Below are 24,502 nucleotides of genomic sequence, written 5' to 3'. Positions count from 1 at the left end.
TCTACCCAAACCTCTTAGGGCGCCAAAGCGGGGACGTGACGGGACGGGACGGGACAGCTTGGGAGAGCAAGGAAAGGAAGGATAGGAAGGTAGGTAAGAATACGGAACGTGGCCTGCTTCTTTCTACAGACCAGGATCAAGGCCGTCTCTCGTCCTTCCCTGAAGTGATTTGTGTTCATCTCCTGGCAAGTGTGAATTGTGGAATCCTCCTGGGGGGTATTACCATCCAACAAGCGAATCTTCTCAACTTCCTGTAAACTTCCTGGTAGGAAAATGAAGCAACATTTTAACACTCGCTTTAATACTGGTGATTCAAAACCTCTCTCTAGAACTGCTGCTGATAGTCCTGCTGCTGCCGCCCTGGTTTTCCCTTCTCCTCTCCGCTGGCATATTCCTGCTTCATTTGGACTTTAAACTCACAGGGCTTAGAGTATTCCGGCACCGTGCTGGATCATCCTGTCAATGGCCTTGTCAGACCAAAGTCTCCTAAAAACCAAGGCCTTGCCATTGGCCAATGGTCGGTCCAGCCCATCCAGGATGGGGGAGGCCTTGGGAGCAAACAAGACCACAGAAATGACACAACTTTGGACTTTGGAAAACCTTAGGAAATGCTAGGATAAATGATGGTTCCACTTTGAAAGTAATGTACATATTTGATCTTTAATCGCAGTATTTCACATGAGGTGTGCTTGGCTAAAGGCTTAGCACAGTGCGACACAGCAAATGCAAGTATATCGTTTATCCTGGATGAGATGAGTAAAGTATTTCTATGAAAATGAATTATCGTCACAGTTATCCAAACCTTTAATGCCTGTTATGTGTTTCGTTTTCCTTTTTTGCAACTCTATTGTTCCACGGCGTGACAAAGCAGGCTCCGCCCATTTGTCCGCCCCCTGTGGTCCCGCCCAGGATGAGCCTGAAAGGCGGGGGTAGAAAATAAAAGGACTCCGTGTGTGGCGTGGGCATCTTCAACGCCGATTGGTCTCATTTTGAGAACATGTCAGACAATGTGGATTGTTTGAAATTGTTTGCGTGTCGAAACAATCAAACGACAGTTAGCGCAGGGTAAAATTGAAGTCTAAGAAGACTAGTAGTTTTATTCTGAAGGTGGGTTTGTGGAGTTCCGGTGTAGAGACGCCATCGAACTCCGTGCGGCGAATGGAGGAGGGAAGGTGTGTCTTGCCGGAGACGAGGAGACAAGGAGACAAGGAGAAAAGGAGAGGATATCAATGAGGGAAACGTGGAAGTAAACAAGCCGGGCAGTGAAGAGACGAGCGGCGCCTGAGAGTCCAAACTTCCGGCTGAGGTTTGGGACGTGTCCGCTCACGAGGTGCGTGTTTACACTTGCATCAAACACATCATTCCCAACAATATTGGATTCTGTAAATGCATCATCCATGCATTCATTAGATCCGTTTGATTGACATAAAATGGAGTTTTCTATGCAGTCCGAGTCACGCCATGCCGGTGCCGAACGATACACATGATGGATGTTATCTGGCTAGCTTGTGTTGGTGTCTGATGTTTGGGATGCCTAGCAGGGCCGCGCCATGGCAGCCCTGCGTCAGAGGAAGGGCAGCCGTGCGAAGGACCCCCCCTTGCCGCCTCCTGCGCACCTTTCCCCCCAGCAGGCCAACTGTTGCCCCCAGCATCGTCACCCCGACGCCATCTTGAATGGTGAGTTCACGTACCCGTCGCCATCATCATCATCATCATCACCCACAAGTCTGGTTAATTAGGACGGGATGCCACTCAGCAGCCCCTTCATTAGGAACACATCCAAAGTGACATTGGTTCCAAACCTTTAGCAAGGCAGCTTTCACACTCTTGGGTCAGTACTTTGGTGCAGAGCAAACATACAAATACTACTACTATAATACTACTACTATGTACTTTTACTAACTGCTGCTTTTCTCATGGGACATATACTTATATATATATATATATATATATGTGTGTGTATATATGTGATATATTATATATCACATATACTTTTATAGCGCTTTCAAAACATATAACATACAGATGATTGTATTGCCCATAAAGCCGCTTTCATAACATATAGATGATTGTATTGCCCATAAAGCCGCTTTCATAACATATAGATGATTGTATTGCCCATAAAGCAGCTTTCATAACATACAGATGATTGTATTGCCCATGAAGCAGCTTTCATAACATACAGATGATTGTATTGCCCATAAAGCCGCTTTCATAACATATAGATGATTGTATTGCCCATAAAGCATGTCACATATACTTTTATAGCCCTTTCATAACATATAGATGATTGTATTGCCCATAAAGCATGTCACATATACTTTTATAGCCCTTTCATAACATATAGATGATTGTATTGCCCATAAAGCATGTCACATATACTTTTATAGCCCTTCCATAACATATAGATGATTGTATTGCCCATAAAGCATGTCACATATACTTTTATAGCCCTTTCATAACATATAGATGATTGTATTGCCCATAAAGCATGTCACATATACTTTTATAGCCCTTTCATAACATATAGATGATTGTATTGCCCATAAAGCATGTCACATATACTTTTATAGCCCTTTCATAACATATAGATGATTGTATTGCCCATAAAGCATGTCACATATACTTTTATAGCCCTTCCATAACATATAGATGATTGTATTGCCCATAAAGCATGTCACATATACTTTTATAGCCCTTTCATAACATATAGATGATTGTATTGCCCATAAAGCATGTCACATATACTTTTATAGCCCTTCCATAACATATAGATGATTGTATTGCCCATAAAGCATGTCACATATACTTTGATAGCCCTCCCATAACATATAGATGAGTGTATTGCCCATAAAGCATGTCACATATACTGTTATAGCCCTACCATAACATATAGATGATTGTATTGCCCATAAAGCATGTCACATATACTTTGATAGCCCTTTCATAACATATAGATGATTGTATTGCCCATAAAGCATGTCACATATACTTTGATAGCCCTCCCATAACATATAGAGGAGTGTATTGCCCATAAAGCATGTCACATATACTGTTATAGCCCTACCATAACATATAGATGATTGTATTGCCCATAAAGCATGTCACATATACTTTTATAGCCCTTCCATAACATATAGATGATTGTATTGCCCATAAAGCATGTCACATATACTTTGATAGCCCTCCCATAACATATAGATGATTGTATTGCCCATAAAGCATGTCACATATACTTTGATAGCCCTTTCATAACATATAGATGATTGTATTGCCCATAAAGCATGTCACATATACTTTGATAGCCCTTTCATAACATATAGATGATTGTATTGCCCATAAAGCATGTCACATATACTTTTATAGCCCTTTCATAACATATAGATGGCATATAGCTGCAAGAGAGGCCCGTCCCTCTGGCGCTCTCAGAGGGCTTGCTTGGCGAGCAAACCAAGCGCACACGCAGAGCAAAGGCACCAGAGTTGTTCTGAAGGAACCAGAGTGGAACTTGAATGCAGCGTCTGTGCTGACAGGTGATTGGTCCTGGGGCGCCATCATGTGGACGTCGGTGGGCTGGTCTGTGTCTGTGGGCGTGGGTCTGCTGTGCTGCATCTACGTGGCCACGCTGCATGAGAACGACCTGTGGTTCTCCAACATCAAGGTACGGCGCCACACGCTATGAACGCCTTTTTGTAGTTGGTGCACAGCTGGAGGTAAGAAGGAAGAAATCAGGACGTGTTGATGAGTCCTACTGGAACATCATGGCGTGACTACTATCAGGAGACTCGGACTACAGAGCCCATGACGTAGCTGCCTCTTCTACCTCTTGACCATCTTTACAAGGAAGAGGAACCAGAAGGATCAGGATCATGGATGGTGGACAACATTTTAAGACGTGACGGATGCTTCTCTCATGAGGTGTGGGCATCTTGACACCCGGGGGGGTCCTTTATGGAGGCCAGAGATATCATTCATTGGACTTTAGAGGGGAGAGTTGGGGAAGGGTTCGACATGATCCACGGCCAGGTGTAGCCTTTAGAAGGTCATATGGTGGTACCTTCAGGTGCCCTTCCAAGCTCTGTCAGTGGTGGACATACCAGGGCTTCCATCTCACAGCAGATGGTCCTCTTATCTCCTCAAGAAGACGTGCATGGCCAGTGATGAGTTCAGCGGTTGTGGTTGGTCAATCGCCATGGCAGCACTTGAGCGTGTTCCTCCCAGAAGGAAGGTTCTGGAGGTAACAGGCAGCAGCTGTGTTGGTTAGCAACCAGCACACGGCAACGTGGAATGGACGTCACATGGGCCTGCCAGGTCCACCTTGTGGCTGGGAAGGATAAATCCTGCTGATGACTTTTCCTGATGGTCACTCTCTACCTCCATGAAGTCCATAAAACACAGAATGTTGGGGTGCACATCTGGGTAAACGTGTTTTCTGGGGGGGGGGGCGTTCTTCAATGTCAGGGTTCATTTAGAAGCTGCTGACCCGCCACACATCGATGACCGCATTATAATGCTTGTCATTACCCAGCATGCCTTGCGGCGTGCAGGAAGGACTACCATCATGTGGCTCTGTCGTTATTTTCATGTTTCTAGATCAGGGGTGTCCAAGCTATGTCCGGGGGCCATTTGTAGCCCAAGGTTGTTTCCTGTTGGCCCGACAGATGCGCTCATTCATAATAAGTGCAGGAACATTCTCCTCATGGTTCCACTCCTGGAAGGTCTTTCCTTCTGGTCATGCTCTCCGTGGCATTTCACTTCTCCTTCATTCCAATCCCATGCCAGCACCCATCACAGCTCCTCATGAAGTACCCTTCCAAAGAAAAGGAGGAAGGAAAGGAGGCGTGTAGGAGGAAGGAAAGGAGGCGTGTAGGAGGCAGGAAAGGAGGCGTGAAGGAGGCAGGAAAGGAGGCGCGTATCGGTGCGTCAGTCAGGTGTGAAGTCATGTCCAAGTTGGTGGAGCTCCATAGGTGACCTCATTCCAGGAGCAGCTGGACTGATTACTCATCCACAAAGCACTCTGACAAATGTTCCCCGCATGGGCCCACCCCCCCGGACACAGAGGAGGGAGGGAGGGAGGGAAGGAGAAAGAGGTCTTGGAGCGTTCCTGGACTGTAGCGGGACGAGCGGAGCGTAACGGAGGTTTTAGGGTAATGAGCGACGTGCGCTAACGAGGTTGATCTTCAATGAAAGGCAGGATTAGCCGTCTCATCGGAGCCGTTGGCGCCAGGTCTTGCTTAGTCGCGGGGGCGTTGGTAGGAAGGGAGGGAGGGAGGGAGGGAGGGGAAAAGGAAGGGAAGGAAGGGAGCAGAGAAAGCTAAATGATTTGTGACTCCTTGAAGAAAAGATCTTCTGGATGAGGCCACCAGGATCCGGGTGTCTGGACATGGATCTGCCGCAGCGAGTCAGGATCCGAGCACGGCAACAAGGTGCTCGTGGTGAGGCCGTATTTGGGGCGGCCCGGCCCCGTGACCCGCGTCGCCGCCGTGCCGACGGTGCGTCTCTGCTCGGAGGATCTGCCGTCGGTTCCGGCTCACGCCCGACGCCCCGCTGGCCCTGGCGACGCTCCGTTTCCATGGCAACCGGTCTGTCCTTGGCCGGCCTGCTGGCCGTGACTCACGCCTGCTGTCTCAACACCTTCCATGAAAACCTGCTCTGGTTTCATCACCTCACGGTACTGGTCACCGTGCTGGACTACCTACTGGCAGTACTACTACTACTACTACTACTACCACTACTACTACACTGGACCTCTACTATACTACATGATCCTACTATGACACTGGAGCTCTACTATACTATACATACTCCTAGTACTAGACTGTACCTCTCCTCTAGTATACATACTCCTAGTACTACACGTAGTACTAGGTGAATAGAAGTTCCATGATGAAATGATGAAGTTTATGGTTGATGTGAGTATTCTTAAGGTGTAAAAAGAAGTGAAGCTAGAAATGTGACTTTCTTTAGTAGCCTTTTTTCTGGGAGGAACTTGGTAGAGGTGGAGGTGGAGGTGGAGGTGGAGGTAGAGGTGGTGGATGGCCACCAAGAATGATGTGAATGGGATGTCTTCCGAGCCAAAGATTGTTTATTTTGCAGGAGGTGGAGCGCGAGATCTCCTTCCGGACGGAGTGTGGACTGTACTATTCCTACTACAAGCAGATGCTGCAGGCCCCCTCCATCCTGGAAGGTGAACATGCATGTTTTTATGAAGGTAGAGCGTGTACTTTACATCCACTTGGACAATATCATCATCAAGACCACCGGTCTTAAAGATACTCCTCCATACTCCTCCATCAATATGTCTGTGACGGTGTCAGCAACATGACCTTAGTGACCTTCATGACCTTCATGACCTTCTTTTGCCTCAGGAGTATCTCAGATGATCTACGACAACCTGACAGAATCCAAGCGTACCATCAATCTTCTGCACAGGATGAACATCTACCAGGAACTCTTCCTCAGTCTGCTCTACCGGCTGCTGCCCATACAGGTAACATGCATATACATATACATATACATATACGTATACATATATGTTTACATGTACGTATACACATATGTTTACATGTACGTATACATATATGTTTACATGTACGTATACATATATGTTTACATGTACGTATACATATATGTTTACATGTACGTATACATGTATGATTACATGTACGTATACATGTATGTTTACATGTACGTATACATGTATGTTTACATGTACGTATACATGTATGATTACATGTACGTATACATGTATGTTTACATGTACGTATACATGTATGTTTACATGTACGTATACATGTATGTTTACATGTACGTATACATGTATGTTTACATGTACGTATACATGTATGTTTACATGTACGTATACATGTATGTATACATGTACGTATACATGTATGTATACATGTACGTATACATGTATGTATACATGTACGTATACATGTATGTATACATGTACGTATACATGTATGTATACATGTACGTATACATGTATGTTTACATGTACGTATACATGTATGTTTACATGTACGTATACATGTATGTTTACATGTACGTATACATGTATGTTTACATGTACGTATACATGTATGTTTACATGTACGTATACATGTATGTTTACATGTACGTATACATACTATATGTTTACATGTACGTATACATACTATATGTTTACATGTACGTATACATACTATATGTTTACATGTACGTATACATACTATATGTTTACATGTACGTATACATACTATATGTTTACATGTACGTATACATATACACATGGGCGTACCTGTACCTATGCATATCCTATTTACATGTAGTGAAACATGTAGTACTATCCATGTAGTACTAACATGTACTACATCCTGCTAGAAGTGATGCCAGCCACTCGTATGAGCAGTGTCTCCCTCAGGACTGTAATCTATTTGTGGTGGGTATCCAATGAGCTTCATCTGATAAGCAACAACATGACAGGAATGTACTGAAGCTTTGATGTTTGACCCTGGAACAGACAACTTCTCTGTGCCATGATGACGATGAAGGTTGTCAGCTAGCTAGCTAATGCTATCACATGTGTCACGTATTTGCAGTCTGTTCTTCCTCTTCATCATCAGTATCCTCAGCCACACCCCCGTCACAGCGCTGCTCCGTGTGCTGTAACGGCCGTGCGTGTGTGTGTGTGTGTGTGTGTGTGTGCGTGTGCGCGTGCGTGTCCATGTGCGTGTTCGTGTGCGTGTCCAGTCCCACCTGGAGCCGGTGTATTTCTACATTTACACGGTGTTCTCACTGCAAGCCGTCTACGTGATGGCGCTGTACCTCACAGCCTGGCTGCTGGCCGGATCCTGGCACGCTGGCGCACTCACTGGCATCTGGTACATCCTGAACAGGTAAACACTACAGTACTACGTCCATGCAGTACTACTGAAGGAGGGAAGTGATGCATGTGTGCGTGTGTACGCAGGGTGGACACCACGCGGGTGGAGTTCACCATCTCGCTGAGAGAGAACTGGTCTTTGCCCTTCCTGGCGCTGCAGGTGGCGGCCATCACCTGCTACCTGAGGCCGGGGCTCGGCAGGCTGCAGCAGGTACGCCCGTGCACACATGCGCACGTTAGCCGGATGAAGCCACGGGGTGTTTGTGGTCCACAGAAGGTGATGGTGTGGTTGATGTACGTCAGCACCTTCTGCTTCAGCCTGACCTGGCAGTTCAACCAGTTCATCCTGCTGGTCCAGGCCCTCATCATCTTCACGCTGGACTGCGTGGACCTGCTGACCCGCACGCAGGTGAGATCCCGCCCCCCCGCCTCCCTGACAGCATGCTGCAGCATTCCTCAGCCGTGTCCTTCCTCCAGGCGACCACGATGTACCTGGTCCAGGTGGCCAGTCTGCTGAGTGTGTGGCTGCTCCAGTTCTTCAACGCCATGATCCTGGGATCGCTGGTGCTCAGCTTCATCCTGGCCGCCCTGCTGGTGCGACACTTCCAGGTGCGTGCACGCCCACTGTTTGTTGTCCTCCATCTTTGGTAGCTTCTTCATCCTATTTTCTCCGTCATGCTCCTTTTTTGGTTGCTCGTCTGGAAGTTGCTGTTCCGTCTTCCAAAACATGTTCCATCAAAAATGATCACTCCTGTGTGGAAGAACACGGCTATCATTGCTCCAAAAATGGTACTTTGATGCGACGCTAGCCACCGCAGGAAGTACTCTACAACAGGAAGTAAGGAACAGCAACAACCCCAGTGCTAGCATCTGAGTCTAGATTATGTCTTATTTTCTCTTATGATGTCCACTATATTGGCCAATAGGAGTGTCAAGGTGACTATAGGGGTGTTATTTCATGTCTAGAGGGCTCTAATCATGTTCAAAAGTGTATTTAGAAGGTGGTAAACGGTTTATTTATGTCTTATTTTCTCTTATGATGTCCACTATATTGGCCAATAGGAGTGATGAGGTGACTATAGGGGTGTTATTTCATGGCTAGAGGGCTCTAATCATGTTCAAAAGTGTATTTAGAAGGTGGTAAACTGTTTATTTATGTCTTATTTTCTCTTATGATGTCCACTATATTGGCCAATACGAGTGTCAAGGTGACTATAGGGGTGTTATTTCATGTCTAGAGGGCTCTAATCATGTTCAAAAGTGTATTTAGAAGGTGGTAAACTGTTTATTTATGTCTTATTTTCTCTTATGATGTCCACTATATTGGCCAATAGGAGTGTCAAGGTGACTATAGGGGTGTTATTTCATGTCTAGAGGGCTCTAATCATGTTCAAAAGTGTATTTAGAAGGTGGTAAACGGTTTATTTATGTCTTATTTTCTCTTATGATGTCTACTGTATGTGGTGGTGGTCATGTGACTTTCCTTTGCCGTGTGTTGTGATGTGTCATGTGATTTCCGTGTTTGTGTTCACCTGCTCCTTTTCTGCTCCCCCAGCGCACTTTGAAGACAGGAAGCCTGCCGGTCCGTGTGGCTAAGCTCCTTCTCCACAGCACCAGCGTTCTTCTGCTCACCTTCTTCTTCAACGTCCTGACCAAGGTTGGTTGTCCTCCATCTTTGTCTTCGTCCGCACGCATCCTGATCCTAATCTCCATCCTTCTTTCCATGCTCATCCTCATTCATCCCTTTGCTTGTGATCACATGACCGTGTGTGCAGAAAGCGCTGCAGCTGCGATCAGATGAGCACATCTTCAAATTCATCAAGTCCAAGTTTGCCTGGGGGCGGACGAGGTAGGACCAGCGAACACGGCGGGCGTGCGTCTTATTCACGTACGTCTGTGTCTGGTTCAGCGAGGGTTGCAGCACCTGCCTGTGAATAATAGATGGCGAGCGAGCTCCATCGATTAGACGGAGCGGCTCTGCGAATTTGGGGGGGGGGGGGGGATGGGGCTCTTAGCGCGGCGCCACACAAGCGGCCCTTCAATTATTCATCAGGCTGTGGCGAATGCAACGCTTGTTGTGTTATTCACACTCACTGGGACTTATTTGCTTCTTCACTTCTTCTTCACTTCTTCTTCACTTCTTCTTCACTTCTTCTTCACTCTGCCGAAGCCACGTCCTAAGCCTGCTAGATGGCTCTGACAGAAACACGCCCACGTATGCCAGTCACCTCCTCCTGCCAATGTACCCTGTTGGCTTCCTTCCATGGATGGATGGGTGGATGGACGGATGGATGGATGGATGGATGAATGTTTTTTAAAGATTGTGTAAAGTGTCGTGTGTTTGTGTCCTTCTCCCGGTGGTTCAGGGACTTTGATGCCAGTTTGTATCTGTGTGAGGAAGCCTTCGGCCCGCTGCCCTTGGACACCTTAAAGCGTTTGGCGAGCACCCTGCTGCTCTACCCGTACACCCTCACCCTGCTCGCCCTGCTTGGCATGCTGGCAGCCTCCGCCCTGCGTAACCTCAGGTGGGCGGCAATGACCTACCTACTTACCTATAGTACCTAGATATCAACCTATAGTACCTAGATACCAACCTACAGTACCTACAGTACCTAGATACCTACAGTACCTACCTACTTACCTACAGTACCTACCTACTTACCTACAGTACCTACCTACTTACCTACAGTACCTAGATACCAACCTACAGTACCTAGATACCAACCTACAGTACCGAGATATCAACCTACAGTACCTAGATACCTTCAGTACCTAGATACCAACCTACAGTACCTAGATACCTACAGTATCTAGATACCAACCTACCTACCAACCTGCCCACTCTCTTCCTTACCGCACCTTCCCCCGCAGGCCACCAGGAGGCGCTGCTGGGAGGATTCCAGCCCCAGAGGGTCAGGCTGTGGCGTTTCGTCCAGACGTGGCCTACAACGTGCTGCACACGCTCTTCTACGGCCTGCTGGCCTTCAGCACCATGAGGTGAGATGATCGCTCGTGGACCACATGGATCCTCATGAGCCGCTTTCATTGGACCCGTACCTCACTAGAAGGACTTCCATCTTCATGGTCTTCAGCCCTGGTGCTCTTCTTCTCACTTTTACCTCTGCAAACAACCCCCCCACCCCAACCACCTTCAGCAGCGGCAACCACCCACTGTGGGACGCCCCCCCAGAAGGCAGAAGACAACCCCTTTTGGGGGGAGTCAGCCTCTCTTTTGTGAAAAGGAATTTTGGCTCTTAAAGCATCATGTGGCTTTTCCGTTGTCACGGCAACAGCATGCACTGTGGTACTACTGCATACTGTACCACTGTGGTACTACTGCATACTGTACCACTGTGGTACTACTGCATACTGTACCACTGTGGTACTACTGCATACTGTACCACTGTGGTACTACTGCATACTGTACCACTGTGGTACTACTGCATACTGTACCACTGTGGTACTACTGCATACTGTACCACTGTGGTACTTCTGCATACTGTACCACTGTGGTACTTCTGCATACTGTATCACTGTGGTACTACTGCATACTGTATCACTGTGGTACTACTGCATACTGTACCACTGTGGTACTACTGCATACTGTACCACTGTGGTACTACTGCATACTGTACCACTGTGGTACTACTGCATACTGTACCACTGAGGTACTACTGCATACTGTACCACTGTGGTACTACTGCATACTGTACCACTGTGGTACTACTGCATACTGTACCACTGTGGTACTACTGCATGCTGTACCACTGTGGTACTTCTGCATACTGTACCACTGTGGTACTTCTGCATACTGTATCACTGTGGTACTACTGCATACTGTATCACTGTGGTACTACTGCATACTGTACCACTGTGGTACTACTGCATACTGTACCACTGTGGTACTACTGCATACTGTACCACTGTGGTACTACTGCATACTGTACCACTGTGGTACTACTGCATACTGTACCACTGTGGTACTACTGCATATTGTACTGCATATCGGTGAACTCTGAACCCTGTGAAGTGATGGTACTAGGAGGGATGATGAAGTATTCCTAGCCTGAGTACAACGGCACGCAGGCATGGAAGAAAGGGTGATTGGGTTTATGTGACGGCATTGGGGAGTACAAGCAGTACCTTCAGTACCTGTCGTGTTCGTGGTATTCTTCAGCCTTTCAAATGAAGTGAGTAAACGGCGACTGTGTATACGTACAGTACATGCGTGGCGTACAGCCGACACGCACGCTCCTCGTTTGATGGCTGCCGCAGCGAGCGGACAAAGAGGAGAGAAAGTGAGCTTCCAGCGGCGAGCGGCGAGCCGCCTGGCAAATTGGATTTCCGAGCTGCCGCTTGGAGTGGAGATGAAGAGCGACGGGCCAAAAGTGCAATAAACTTTCATCCTGCCGGCTTTCACGCCTTCCAACTTTGGCCGCCCTTTGTGTTCCCAGGATGAAGTACATTTGGACGGGTCACATGTGTGCCGTGGCGGCGTACGGCGTGTGCGGGACGGAGGTGTGGTCTCTGCTTCTTCACGCCATACGGTGCTACAGCCGACGTGTGGTGAGTACGTGTCTAACTGCAGTACTCTCAGTATACTGCACGTACGTGCAAATACCTCAACGTGTACAAGGTCTTCTTGAACTCATAATTAGCCGAATGGTCTGTTCCAGGGTCAAGCTGTGTCCCGCTTGGCTCCTTCTTACGCTTGCATCAGCAGGAATAAAGCCTGGTTTTAATAATAAAGGCATAGTTTTCCATGAGGTCACTGGCAATGTGCTCATGTTGTGAGTGAGTGTGGCCACCAGGGGGCAGTGTTGCTCTGACCTGCCCTGCTAGATGAAGCCTGCATGGGGAACCAATCGGTGTCACATCATGGCTTCCATGCCCTCTCCTGTGTTTCCAGGTGAGACTCGTCAGGTACGCTCTACCTCTGACCATCATGGCCTTCCTCTATTACAAGGTAGCACGCTCACTACCCTCACTACTACTACCACTACTAGTACTACTGTGTGTACACTCCTTCCTGGTAAGCATGAGGAGGGAAGGGAGTGTTGGAATGATTGTGGTATCGTGGTATTGTGGTATCATGCTATCATACTATCATGGTATTGTGATATCATGCTATCATGGTATTGTGATATCATACTATCATGGTATTGTGCTATCATGGTATTGTGGTATTGTGTAGAAGTGTAGTGTGTACTTTGGCGTCTGTTTTGGTTTTGACATGACACTCCTTTCTTCATCTTCCTCTTCCTCTTCCTGCCTGTAGTTCTGGCCCAAGTTGGTGGAGGAGCTGTCAGACCTGAGAGAGTTCTATGATCCTGACACTGTGGAGCTCATGACCTGGATTAGGTACACACACACACACATCCACTTTCACTTTCATTTTGTGTCATGTCCTTCATAAGTGTGTGTGTGTGTGTGTGTGTGGTGTGGGGGGGGGGCTGTTGTGGCCCCTTATTGATGAGAGCCCATGGATGTTCATTATAAGACATGGGGGGGGGGGTTGGTGAGGGCACAGCTGCTGGCACAGCTCTTGTACCCCCCACCCCCACCTCCAGGGGTCTCTGTGGCCGGGCTTCTGATCAAGAGAGTCGGCCTGCTGGGATGTGAGATGGGTGTTAGCCTCCAAACTCCCAACTTCCACACTTCCTGTCTGCTCATACATACGCCTTTAGCACACACATGCTACATGCTAGCACCCACCACATGCTAAATGCTACATGATACATGCTAGCACCCATCACATGTCTTGCTAAATACTACATGCGAGCACTCATCACATGCTTTGCTAAATGCTACATGCTAAATGCTACATGCTAGCACCCATCACGTACTGTGCTAAATGCTACATGCTAGCACTCATCACATGCTAAATGCTACATGCTAGCATCCATCACATGCTGTGCTAAATGCTACATGCTAGCACCCATCACATGCTGTGCTAAATGCTACATATTAGCACTCATCACATGCTAAATGCTACATGCTAGCACCCATCACATGCTGTGCTAAATGCTACATGCTAGCACCCATCACATGCTGTGCTAAATGCTACATGCTAGCACACATGTGCTGTGCTAAATGCTACATACTATGCATGGTTGTTTGTCTATATGTGCCCTGTGATTGGCTGGCCACCAGTCCAGGGTGGACCCCGCCTCTCCCCAAGACTGCTGGGGTGGGCCCCTGCTGGGGTGGGCCCCAGCAGACCCCCACCCTAATGAGGATAAGCGGTAGGAAATGAATGAAAATGAAGTACATCATATTTCAACGATCCAAGCATATTATACACCATACAATAAATCTTAAATGAACAGGAAGTAAATCGAACATTAGTTGCCACAAACGTTTCTCCCAAGTGGAATAAAGTAACTGAAATGACTTCACTTGAAGTATGACATAATGATGGGACTGATGATGATGATGATGATGATGGTATATATCCATACACGCACACACATCAGGCGTGTGCAGAGTAGGAAGTGATTGGAAAGTAACCCCCACTTCCTTCTAATTGGGTTACAGGAATAAAGGATAAATGAAACAAACAGGAAGTGTGTGAGTTAATCCCATTAGGCATTGAGGATTAGGGCTTGGCTGGGATTACTTGTGGCAGGAAGCGGAGCCTGTCGCTGCCGTGCTAATTACATTCCGGATGAAAGCGTTAGCATGCTGCAAGAAGCGGCGTATTCCGCCTGTGAGCCGGGCTAGCAGCACGCATGATAAGGAATGTACGCTCGCTTCCCGCCGTCGTCTTTACTTCCTGCCCTGGAAGCCATGTTGGATTTAGTCATTCACTTTCTACCGCTTACCCTCACCAGGGTCGCAGCGGTGCTGGAGCCTATCCCAGCTGTCTTGGGGAGAGGCGGGGTCCACCCTGGACTGGTGGCCAGCCAATCACAGGGCTCGTACCATGGATGGTGTTCTCATACCATGGATGAGGTGTCTCATACCATGGATGGTGTTCTCATACCATGGATGGTGTTTCTCATACCATGGATGGTGTTTCTCATACCATGGATGAGGTGTGTCTCATACCATGGATGAGGTGTTTCTCATACCATGGATGGTGTTTCTCATACCATGGATGGTGTTTCTCATACCATGGATGAGGTGTCTCGTACCATGGATGGTGTTTCTCATACCATGGATGAGGTGTCTCATACCATGGATGAGGTGTCTCATACCATGGATGAGGTGTTTCTCATACCATGGATGAGGTGTCTCATACCATGGATGAGGTGTTTCTCATACCATGGATGAGGTGTGTCTCATACCATGGATGAGGTGTCTCATACCATGGATGGTGTGTCTCATACCATGGATGAGGTGTTTCTCATACCATGGATGAGGTGTGTCTCATACCATGGATGGTGTTTCTCATACCATGGATGGGTTTCTCATACCATGGATGAGGTGTTTCTCGTACCATGGATGAGGTGTGTCTCGTACCATGGATGAGGTGTGTCTCGTACCATGGATGAGGTGTGTCTCGTACCATGGATGAGGTGTTTCTCGTACCATGGATGAGGTGTCTCATAGGAGTAGTTGTACTGGAGAAGGTCTGGAGAATGTATGGATGTTGGAGGAAGTGGAAGAGTAGGTTGTACCGCTGTATCATGGTAATACTGTAAAAAGGTAGTACAAATGTGTTGAACGTGTTTAGCGCCAACACGCGTGAGCGTGCGGTGCTGGCAGGAAGCATGCAGCTGCTGGCCGCCATCAAGCTCTGCACGGGAAGAATCATCACCAACCACCCTCACTACGAAGACAAGGACCTGCGAGACCGGACCCGGCAGGTAGGATGAGGCGTCCGATCCAACTCCTGGATGGTCAGCGTCCGCCTCGCTGTCATCACGTCTCCAATAACCTGCTGTACTTGTCAGGTGTACCAGGTGTACGCGCGGCGCTCCCCAGAGGACGTGTACGCCATCTTGAAGGCGGTGGGGGCGGAGTACGTGGTGTTGGAGAACAGCATCTGCTACGAGCGGCGCCACCAGCGAGGCTGCCGCCTGCGTGACCTGCTGGACCTCGCCAACGGACACGTGAGTGTTTTTAACTTGGCCACGCCTCCTCGTCCTCCCATGCCTCCGCAAACATCAACACTCTGGTTTCCATCTGCCGCTCGTCAGATGGAGGCCAGACACGTGAGATGTTTGTGCTGCGTTCGTGTCGCACGCCACGCTGGCAACTCCGCGCTTTCTTCTTCTTTTACTTTGGGTCACGCTTTTTCTTTGGCTTGACAGCCAACCTTCATACACCATCTTCCGCAAGGAAGATGCTAGCATGTAGCATCGTAGCACTTTGTCTCATGTAAGTTTATTCATATGAAAATGCAAACTAGCTATGCTAGCGGTTAGCATGGTAACATTTACATGGCAACACCGTCAATGTAAGTTTATACCTTTTTAAGATGCTAGCTTGTAGCATCGTAGCGCTTAGTCTCATGTAAGTTTATTCATATGAAAATGCAAACTAGCTATGCTAGCTGTTAGCACGGTAACATTTACATGGCAACACCGTCAATGTAAGTTTATACCTTTTTAAGATGCTAGCTTGTAGCATCGTAACGCTTAGCCTCATGTAAGTTTATTCATATGAAAATGCAAACTAGCTATGCTAGCTGTTAGCATGGCAACATTTACATGGCAACACCGTCAATGTAAGTTTATACCTTTTTAAGATGCTAGCTTGTAGCATCGTAACGCTTAGTCTCATGTAAGTTTATTCATATGAAAATGCAAACTAGCTATGCTAGCGGTTAGCATGGCAACATTTACATGGCAACACCGTCAATGTAAGTTTATACCTTTTTAAGATGCTAGCTTGTATCAGCGAACATGGAAGTTTATTTTCATAAAAAAACGGAACACCATGTTTACACCTTTTCTAATAGCAAACATCTAATGCTAGCATGCTAATGGAGAACACGAAAACAGCCCGTTTTATTTGTCTTTGTAAATGACAAAGAAAGCTAACCTGCTAATTTTAGCATGCTAACACGGAACAGTCTGCAAGCAGCATCAGCGTGTGTGGAGGTCAATGAGAGGAAGTGAAGGACCGCATGGCATTGCTATGATATGCCATGATATGTTCTAACCGTCACATGCTCTCTTTCTGGCCAATCAGATCATGGACGGACCGGGCCACAATGAACCCGACCTGGTTGCCGCCCCCCACCCAAGGTTTTGCGACGCCGTGAAGACGGACTCTGCGGCGTACGGCACCTTGTTCAAACGAGCCTTCCAGAACAAAACATTCCACGTGTACCGGCTCCGGAAGAACCTGAAGAAGTCCTGAAAGAGACCAGTCCTGGCTCGCTGGGATTTAAGACGCTTTTACTCTTCATGCCTCGGTGGTCACCGCCGGCGCCACCCACACGACCCCGCCTGCGCTGTGATTGGACCATCATCACCGTCGGTGCTGGGACTCGGACAGTATTCCATTTGTCAACATGGACTCATAGACTGGTACGTCAGACGAGACTTGGTACGCAGTGTGGATCTCACGGTGATGAATGAGGGCCCAGCGGACATGCAGCACATCCAGTATCAGGCCCGCCATGCGTCTTCATCTAAACACCCATAGACTCCCGCCGCAAGGCATGCTGGGAAGCTCTTTCTGCCAACACTTTGCTGTGTTTGGCACATTTAGGCTCGGTTGCTAATTATGTTGGCGTCGTGAGAAGTCAACAATGGAGTTAGCTTAGTCTTGATATCCAACCTTTACCTAGCATACCTTGAGGGCGTTTGGAAATGTTTCTTCTATGCAGTACTTACATGTACGGCGTTGATGCAGTACATGCATGTACTGCATTTATGCAGGGCCGGTGTGTTAGTAAGAAAAAGACGCCTGACGGTGCAAAGAAATCAAGTTTATTGAGGAAACGCAAATCCAAACACAAAACTCTTCAAAGCTCATCACTGGGATGATTTGTAGAAAAATCTTTTTCTTTTTTAGAAGGTAGCAAGTCTCTGCTCGTCGTAATCTTCCGCGTACTTTTATTTACACACGAGGTCAAAACGTCCACCACGACACCAAAGAAGCTGCTATGGTACAGGAAAGGAAAGTACTAACATAAATACTCCAACGTCCGCCTTGCAGCGGTACGCGGCGCCACGGAGAACTTCATGGATTCACGACACGTTCATTTCTTCCTGGGGGTGTCACACGGGCTTGCAAGATGAAAAGGGGGGGGGGGCAATATCTCGCCATGCGTGTCGCTCTCCAAACTGCCAGGAAGAGCGCTCACTCTGAGCAGTTGTTCCACAGAACAACGGCACGAACGGAGTGAGCTGCAGTCTGTTTGTGTGGGTGGGTGTGGGCGGGGCCGCCAGCACACAGAGTGTACAAACGTAGAGGAAATAACACAAGTAGATAAGTACAACTTACTGTCATATTTTTTCTCTTCAAGTAAAAGTTGAAATCTCATCTGATCACATGACACCCGTTATTGATAACCTTTGATTTCTTTGTAACCTCACTCAGAATTAGCATTAGCTCCTGCTAGCATCAGCACCGTCACAGGATCTCCGCCCTCATCGTCTCACTCGGGTGGGACCAGCGAGTCAGGCACTTGAGATGGTCAACACAAACTGGCGGGAGTGTGCGCTCGTCTGGCACAATCTTTGCAGCTGGTGAAGCCTGTTTTCTCCTCTTCGCTGATTGGAGCAGCGGGAGGCTCCTCCCCCCTCATGTTTCTGAGCCCCGCCTCCCATAGAGGACGAGGCTCGGTCTCCACGCTGCAAAAAGTCATCGGGGAGGGCATCGGCTTGGCGAGTTTTTGTAGTGGAATCTCTGAGGTTAAAAGTGACGCCATCACATGACCATCGGCGCACCCGGTAAGGTCTTTTGCTTTTTCTTTGGCTTTTGTGGGGGTTAAAAAGGAGGGGAAATGTGATGCTAACCATAGGAGAGGAAATGCGGTGGTTGACTTCTTTTTTCGCCTGCGTGACAGGAATACGCCGGCGTGGGCCTTTGGAGGTTCCGCCGTCTGTGTACCTAATGAAGTGGCCATTGCGGGCAACCAATCAGCGAAAGTCAGGCTAAACATAGAATTGTGGGCGTGTCTGATGTGCCAAGTTGCTTTCACATTTGAGGGACGACCCTCCACCAGGCGTCACCGTGGCCCCGCCCCCTCGTCCCGAAGGCATCCAAGATGGTGTCTGCAGGCGGTGGGGCGAGCGCAGGGGCGCGTCCCGACACGTTGACGGGCAGGCTCGTGTGCGTTTCCCGCCTTAATGAACTGATTGTTGGGAAACTGCCCTCCCCATCCCCAAAATGTCTTGAGTTCAAAGGTCGCTGGCCTCCGCCTGCTCGTACAGCGCTCTCAACTTCTCAAAGCGAGGCCCCCACTCCCCGAGTGTCTCCTCCCGCCGCCCCTCGACGCCCCCGTCCCCGCCGCCCCCCACGTCCAAACCCGCTGAGCTGAAGGAGCTGAGGGAGCCGGCCGGGGAGCCGCCCCCCTCAGTGGAGAACACCTGCAGGGAGTCGAAGGGTCCGGTGTCCGGGTGCTGGTCGGCGTCTCGGATGATCTCGCACAGATAGCGGGCCAGGTCCTGGCTGGAGAAGGACAGCGAGCGGCGGGCCAGGCGCGAGGGCTGCACCTGGCCCTGGGCGGGGCAGTGGGCGGGGGGCACGTCCCGGCGCAGGCTGACGGACGAAGACGAGGCCGCCGACGGGGGCAGGGCGCCAGAGCTGGTAGTCCGGCTGATGGAGTCCGGCGGCCGAGCGGAGGGCGGAGTAGGCGGGGCCTGGTGGAGCAAGTGGTGGTGGTGGGGCGGCGGGGGAGGGTGGTGCAGGGCCCTGGAGCGGCAGTACCGGAGCGACTGGGCCGGGCTGGGCTGGAGGGACTTCTGAAGCTCGGCCATGTCGTAAGCGTTCTAGATGCGGAGCATAGCATAGCTGTTAGCAAACATGCTAACCCTGTTCCAACAATGCACTGTGGTAGCTGCTAACTTATGTATGTATGTATGTATGTGTGTATGTATGCATGTATGTATGTATGTATGTATGCATCATTCTATGTGTCTAGGTAGGAAATATAGGGATGTATATACACTATATATGTATCAATATGTGTATATGCTTGAATGTATTGATGTATCTTTCTATGAGTGTATGTATCTAGACATACTAGTATACAGTATGGATGTGTATCTACTGTATGTATACTGCTTTTGTATGTATCAACATACACACACTATGTATGTATGTATGTATGTATGTATGTTTAAAAGAATGTAAGACTGTCTGTCTGAATCTACTGAATATATGCATGAATGTATGCATGTACCGAAAGTATGTATGTATGTAAAATGTATGTTAAAAACGGCATAAAATGCCAATGTTTGAATTTGGTCATTTTGACAAAAAACGTAAGGGGTTAGTATGTCGTTTTTTTCAGATTTTTTCAACTTGCTGAAAATGCACTTTTCTGGTCAAAAATAAAGGTTAAACCTCACACACACTCAACAGGGGCCCCAGAAGCACCCAAAAACGGCATAAAAAGCCAATGTTTGAATTTGGTCATTTTGACAAAAAACGTAAGGGGTTAGTATGTCGTTTTTTTCAGATTTTTTCAACTTGCTGAAAATGCACTTTTCTGGTCAAAAATAAAGAGGAAACCTCACACACACTCAACAGGGGCCCCAGAAGCACCCAAAAACGGCATAAAAAGCCAATGTTTGAATTTGGTCATTTTGACAAAAAACGTAAGGGGTTAGTATGTCGTTTTTTTCAGATTTTTTCAACTTGCTGAAAATGCACTTTTCTGGTCAAAAATAAAGAGGAAACCTCACACACACTCAACAGGGGCCCCAGAAGCACCCAAAAACGGCATAAAAAGCCAATGTTTGAATTTGGTCATTTTGACAAAAAACGTAAGGGGTTAGTATGTCGTTTTTTTCAGATTTTTTCAACTTGCTGAAAATGCACTTTTCTGGTCAAAAATAAAGGTTAAACCTCACAGGCACTCAACAGGGGCCCCAGAAGCACCCAAAAACGGCATAAAAAGCCAATGTTTGAATTTGGTCATTTTGACAAAAAACGTAAGGGGTTAGTATGTCGTTTTTTTCAGATTTTTTCAACTTGCTGAAAATGCACTTTTCTGGTCAAAAATAAAGGTTAAACCTCACACACACTCAACAGGGGCCCCAGAAGCACCCAAAAACGGCATAAAAAGCCAATGTTTGAATTTGGTCATTTTGACAAAAAACGTAAGGGGTTAGTATGTCGTTTTTTTCAGATTTTTTCAACTTGCTGAAAATGCACTTTTCTGGTCAAAAATAAAGAGGAAACCTCACACACACTCAACAGGGGCCCCAGAAGCACCCAAAAACGGCATAAAAAGCCAATGTTTGAATTTGGTCATTTTGACAAAAAACGTAAGGGGTTAGTATGTCGTTTTTTTCAGATTTTTTCAACTTGCTGAAAATGCACTTTTCTGGTCAAAAATAAAGGTTAAACCTCACAGGCACTCAACAGGGGCCCCAGAAGCACCCAAAAACGGCATAAAAAGCCAATGTTTGAATTTGGTCATTTTGACAAAAAACGTAAGGGGTTAGTATGTCGTTTTTTTCAGATTTTTTCAACTTGCTGAAAATGCACTTTTCTGGTCAAAAATAAAGGTTAAACCTCACACACACTCAACAGGGGCCCCAGAAGCACCCAAAAACGGCATAAAAAGCCAATGTTTGAATTTGGTCATTTTGACAAAAAACGTAAGGGGTTAGTATGTCGTTTTTTTCAGATTTTTTCAACTTGCTGAAAATGCACTTTTCTGGTCAAAAATAAGGGGGAAACCTCACACACACTCAACAGGGGCCCCAGAAGCACCCAAAAACGGCATAAAAAGCCAATGTTTGAATTTGGTCATTTTGACAAAAAAACGTAAGGGGTTAGTATGTCGTTTTTTTCAGATTTTTTCACCTTGCTGAAAATGCACTTTTCTGGTCAAAAATAAAGGTTAAACCTCACACACACTCAACAGGGGCCCCAGAAGCACCCAAAAACGGCATAAAAAGCCAATGTTTGAATTTGGTCATTTTGACAAAAAACGAAAGGGGTTAGTATGTCGTTTTTTTCAGATTTTTTCAACTTGCTGAAAATGCACTTTTCTGGTCAAAAATAAAGGTTAAACCTCACAGGCACTCAACAGGGGCCCCAGAAGCACCCAAAAACGGCATAAAAAGCCAATGTTTGAATTTGGTCATTTTGACAAAAAACGTAAGGGGTTAGTACAGGGGTGTCAAACATACGGCCCGCGGGCCGGAACCGGCCCCCAAGGAGGTTCGATCAGGCCCGCAGGATAATTTCAAAGTGGAAAAAATGCATAAAAGACATGGAATTAATATTTTTAATTTGCTGCAATTCATGGATTATCCGCTAAGGGGCGCACTCTTTCCATCAGAGTAGAAGACAAGCCGCATCACTGAGACAGACTGAAAACAGCAGACGGTATCAATGCGCCATCTGCTGCTTGTTACGACGTTGTTAATACCTTGGTCTCTACCTCTCCACTACACCCTCATTAGCCAAAATGTCGTTATCCAAACGGAGAAAAGTAGAAGGAGTGTAGAATTTTCAAAGAAAAATGGACCACGTCCTATTTATTTACAGAGATGCACGGAAAACCTTTGTGCTTGGTGTGTTTGCAACTAGTTTCGGTATTGAAGGAATATAATATTCGACGCCACTACGAGACTCATCACAGCGAAAAATATGACGGCTTACTGTTTGCATTGAAAGAATACAGCTCTGTGAAGATGAATCCTTACTGTGGTGATTTAAAAAATGTGCACTTTAATGTTAGTCAGCAGCTTCAAAACAAAAGTTGTGTGATGGAATTCTACTGTTCATACAACTCCATAAATTTTCAGTATATATTGTATGTGTATGTATGTTTCATGTATGAAGTTTACAGATTTACAGGACAGGCGAACACTTTCTTCATTACACATTTAAAATCACTCTCCTTAGTTTGTAAGGTGTACGCAGGGATTACATTTAGATTTTATATGCGTATGTGTAAGTGGTTTAAAAATCCCTTTCTTTAAAAGTCTCATTTAATCTGAAAGTGCATTACTATATTTTTCAGTACCAATTAAAGTTTTGTGCCTTTGTACAATCAGTGGGATCAGTTGCAATGCATATTTGTGAATGATAAAAGTAAATTGCACATTTGTCTAAGGAAATATGAGGTGTTTCATGAAATGTTTTGTAAAAGGATAGTTCATTAAATTTCAATATTTTCCTAAAGTTCTTGTGCTTCTTTACACCAAAACAAAGGAAAGACATGATATTTTGGTTATTTATAGCAGAGTATGGTATAATTTTAATGGTCCGGCCCACTTGACATCTCCCTAGGCCGTATGTGGCCCACGATGCGAAATGAGTTTGACACCCCTGGGTTAGTATGTCGTTTTTTTCTGATTTTTTCAACTTGCTGAAAATGCACTTTTCTGGTCAAAAATAAAGAGGAAACCTCACACACACTCAACAGGGGCCCCAGAAGCACCCAAAAACGGCATAAAAAGCCAATGTTTGAATTTGGTCATTTTGACAAAAAACGTAAGGGGTTAGTATGTCGTTTTTTTCAGATTTTTTCAACTTGCTGAAAATGCACTTTTCTGGTCAAAAATAAAGGTTAAACCTCACACACACTCAACAGGGGCCCCAGAAGCACCCAAAAACGGCATAAAAAGCCAATGTTTGAATTTGGTCATTTTGACAAAAAACGTAAGGGGTTAGTATGTCGTTTTTTTCTGATTTTTTCAACTTGCTGAAAATGCACTTTTCTGGTCAAAAATAAAGAGGAAACCTCACACACACTCAACAGGGGCCCCAGAAGCACCCAAAAACGGCATAAAAAGCCAATGTTTGAATTTGGTCATTTTGACAAAAAACGTAAGGGGTTAGTATGTCGTTTTTTTCAGATTTTTTCAACTTGCTGAAAATGCACTTTTCTGGTCAAAAATAAAGGTTAAACCTCACAGGCACTCAACAGGGGCCCCAGAAGCACCCAAAAACGGCATAAAAAGCCAATGTTTGAATTTGGTCATTTTGACAAAAAACGTAAGGGGTTAGTATGTCGTTTTTTTCAGATTTTTTCAACTTGCTGAAAATGCACTTTTCTGGTCAAAAATAAAGGTTAAACCTCACAGGCACTCAACAGGGGCCCCAGAAGCACCCAAAAACGGCATAAAATGCCAGGTTTTTAATTTGGTCATTTTGACAAAAAACGTAAGGGGTTAGTATGTCGTTTTTTTCAGATTTTTTCAACTTGCTGAAAATGCACTTTTCTGGTCAAAAATAAAGGTTAAACCTCACAGGCACTCAACAGGGGCCCCAGAAGCACCCAAAAACGGCATAAAATGCCAGGTTTTTAATTTGGTCATTTTGACAAAAAACGTAAGGGGTTAGTATGTCGTTTTTTTCAGATTTTTTCAACTTGCTGAAAATGCACTTTTCTGGTCAAAAATAAAGGGGAAACCTCACACATACTCAATAGGGGCCCCAGAAGCACCCAAAAACGGCATAAAAAGCCAATGTTTGAATTTGGTCATTTTGACAAAAAACGTAAGGGGTTAGTATGTCGTTTTTTTCAGATTTTTTCAACTTGCT

General features: G+C 46.4%; 2 protein-coding genes across 6 annotated transcripts in view; one reads left to right on the top strand and one right to left on the bottom strand.

Moving 5' to 3' along the window:
• The first annotated feature begins 17 nt into the window (after positions 1-17).
• Positions 18-20,012, top strand: dpy19l3 (dpy-19 like C-mannosyltransferase 3). Of its 2 annotated transcripts, XR_009130255.1 has the most exons (20): positions 18-1,330; positions 1,542-1,677; positions 3,534-3,661; positions 6,097-6,187; positions 6,369-6,490; positions 7,735-7,880; positions 7,955-8,078; positions 8,142-8,276; positions 8,345-8,476; positions 9,423-9,524; positions 9,643-9,716; positions 10,234-10,392; positions 10,739-10,864; positions 12,322-12,433; positions 12,777-12,833; positions 13,146-13,228; positions 15,546-15,678; positions 15,766-15,924; positions 17,009-18,720; positions 18,837-20,012. XR_009130255.1 is itself a non-coding variant. In XM_058076763.1 (19 exons), exons 2-19 carry the CDS (start codon positions 1,551-1,553, stop codon positions 17,177-17,179), a joined length of 2,181 nt encoding a protein of 726 aa, XP_057932746.1. In that variant the 5' UTR covers positions 18-1,330; positions 1,542-1,550; the 3' UTR covers positions 17,180-20,012. The 2 variants fall into 2 exon arrangements, 1 of the variants encoding a protein (XP_057932746.1); XM_058076763.1 differs by having other exon boundaries at positions 17,009-20,012.
• si:ch211-186j3.6 (neural-cadherin) overlaps positions 17,738-24,502 on the bottom strand; it is a 182,404-nt gene continuing 175,639 nt past the window's right edge. For all 4 annotated transcript variants that reach the window (XM_058076750.1, XM_058076747.1, XM_058076748.1 and 1 more), the window contains one exon: positions 17,738-19,761. In XM_058076750.1, coding sequence (XP_057932733.1) covers positions 19,171-19,761 — 591 coding nt within the window. In that variant the 3' untranslated portion in view covers positions 17,738-19,170. The remainder of the gene's footprint in view (positions 19,762-24,502) is intronic.

Source organism: Doryrhamphus excisus, chromosome 7, assembly GCF_030265055.1.
Source record: "Doryrhamphus excisus isolate RoL2022-K1 chromosome 7, RoL_Dexc_1.0, whole genome shotgun sequence".
Taxonomy (NCBI): Eukaryota; Metazoa; Chordata; class Actinopteri; order Syngnathiformes; family Syngnathidae; genus Doryrhamphus; species Doryrhamphus excisus.
This window is presented reverse-complemented; position numbering and strand designations above follow the sequence as displayed.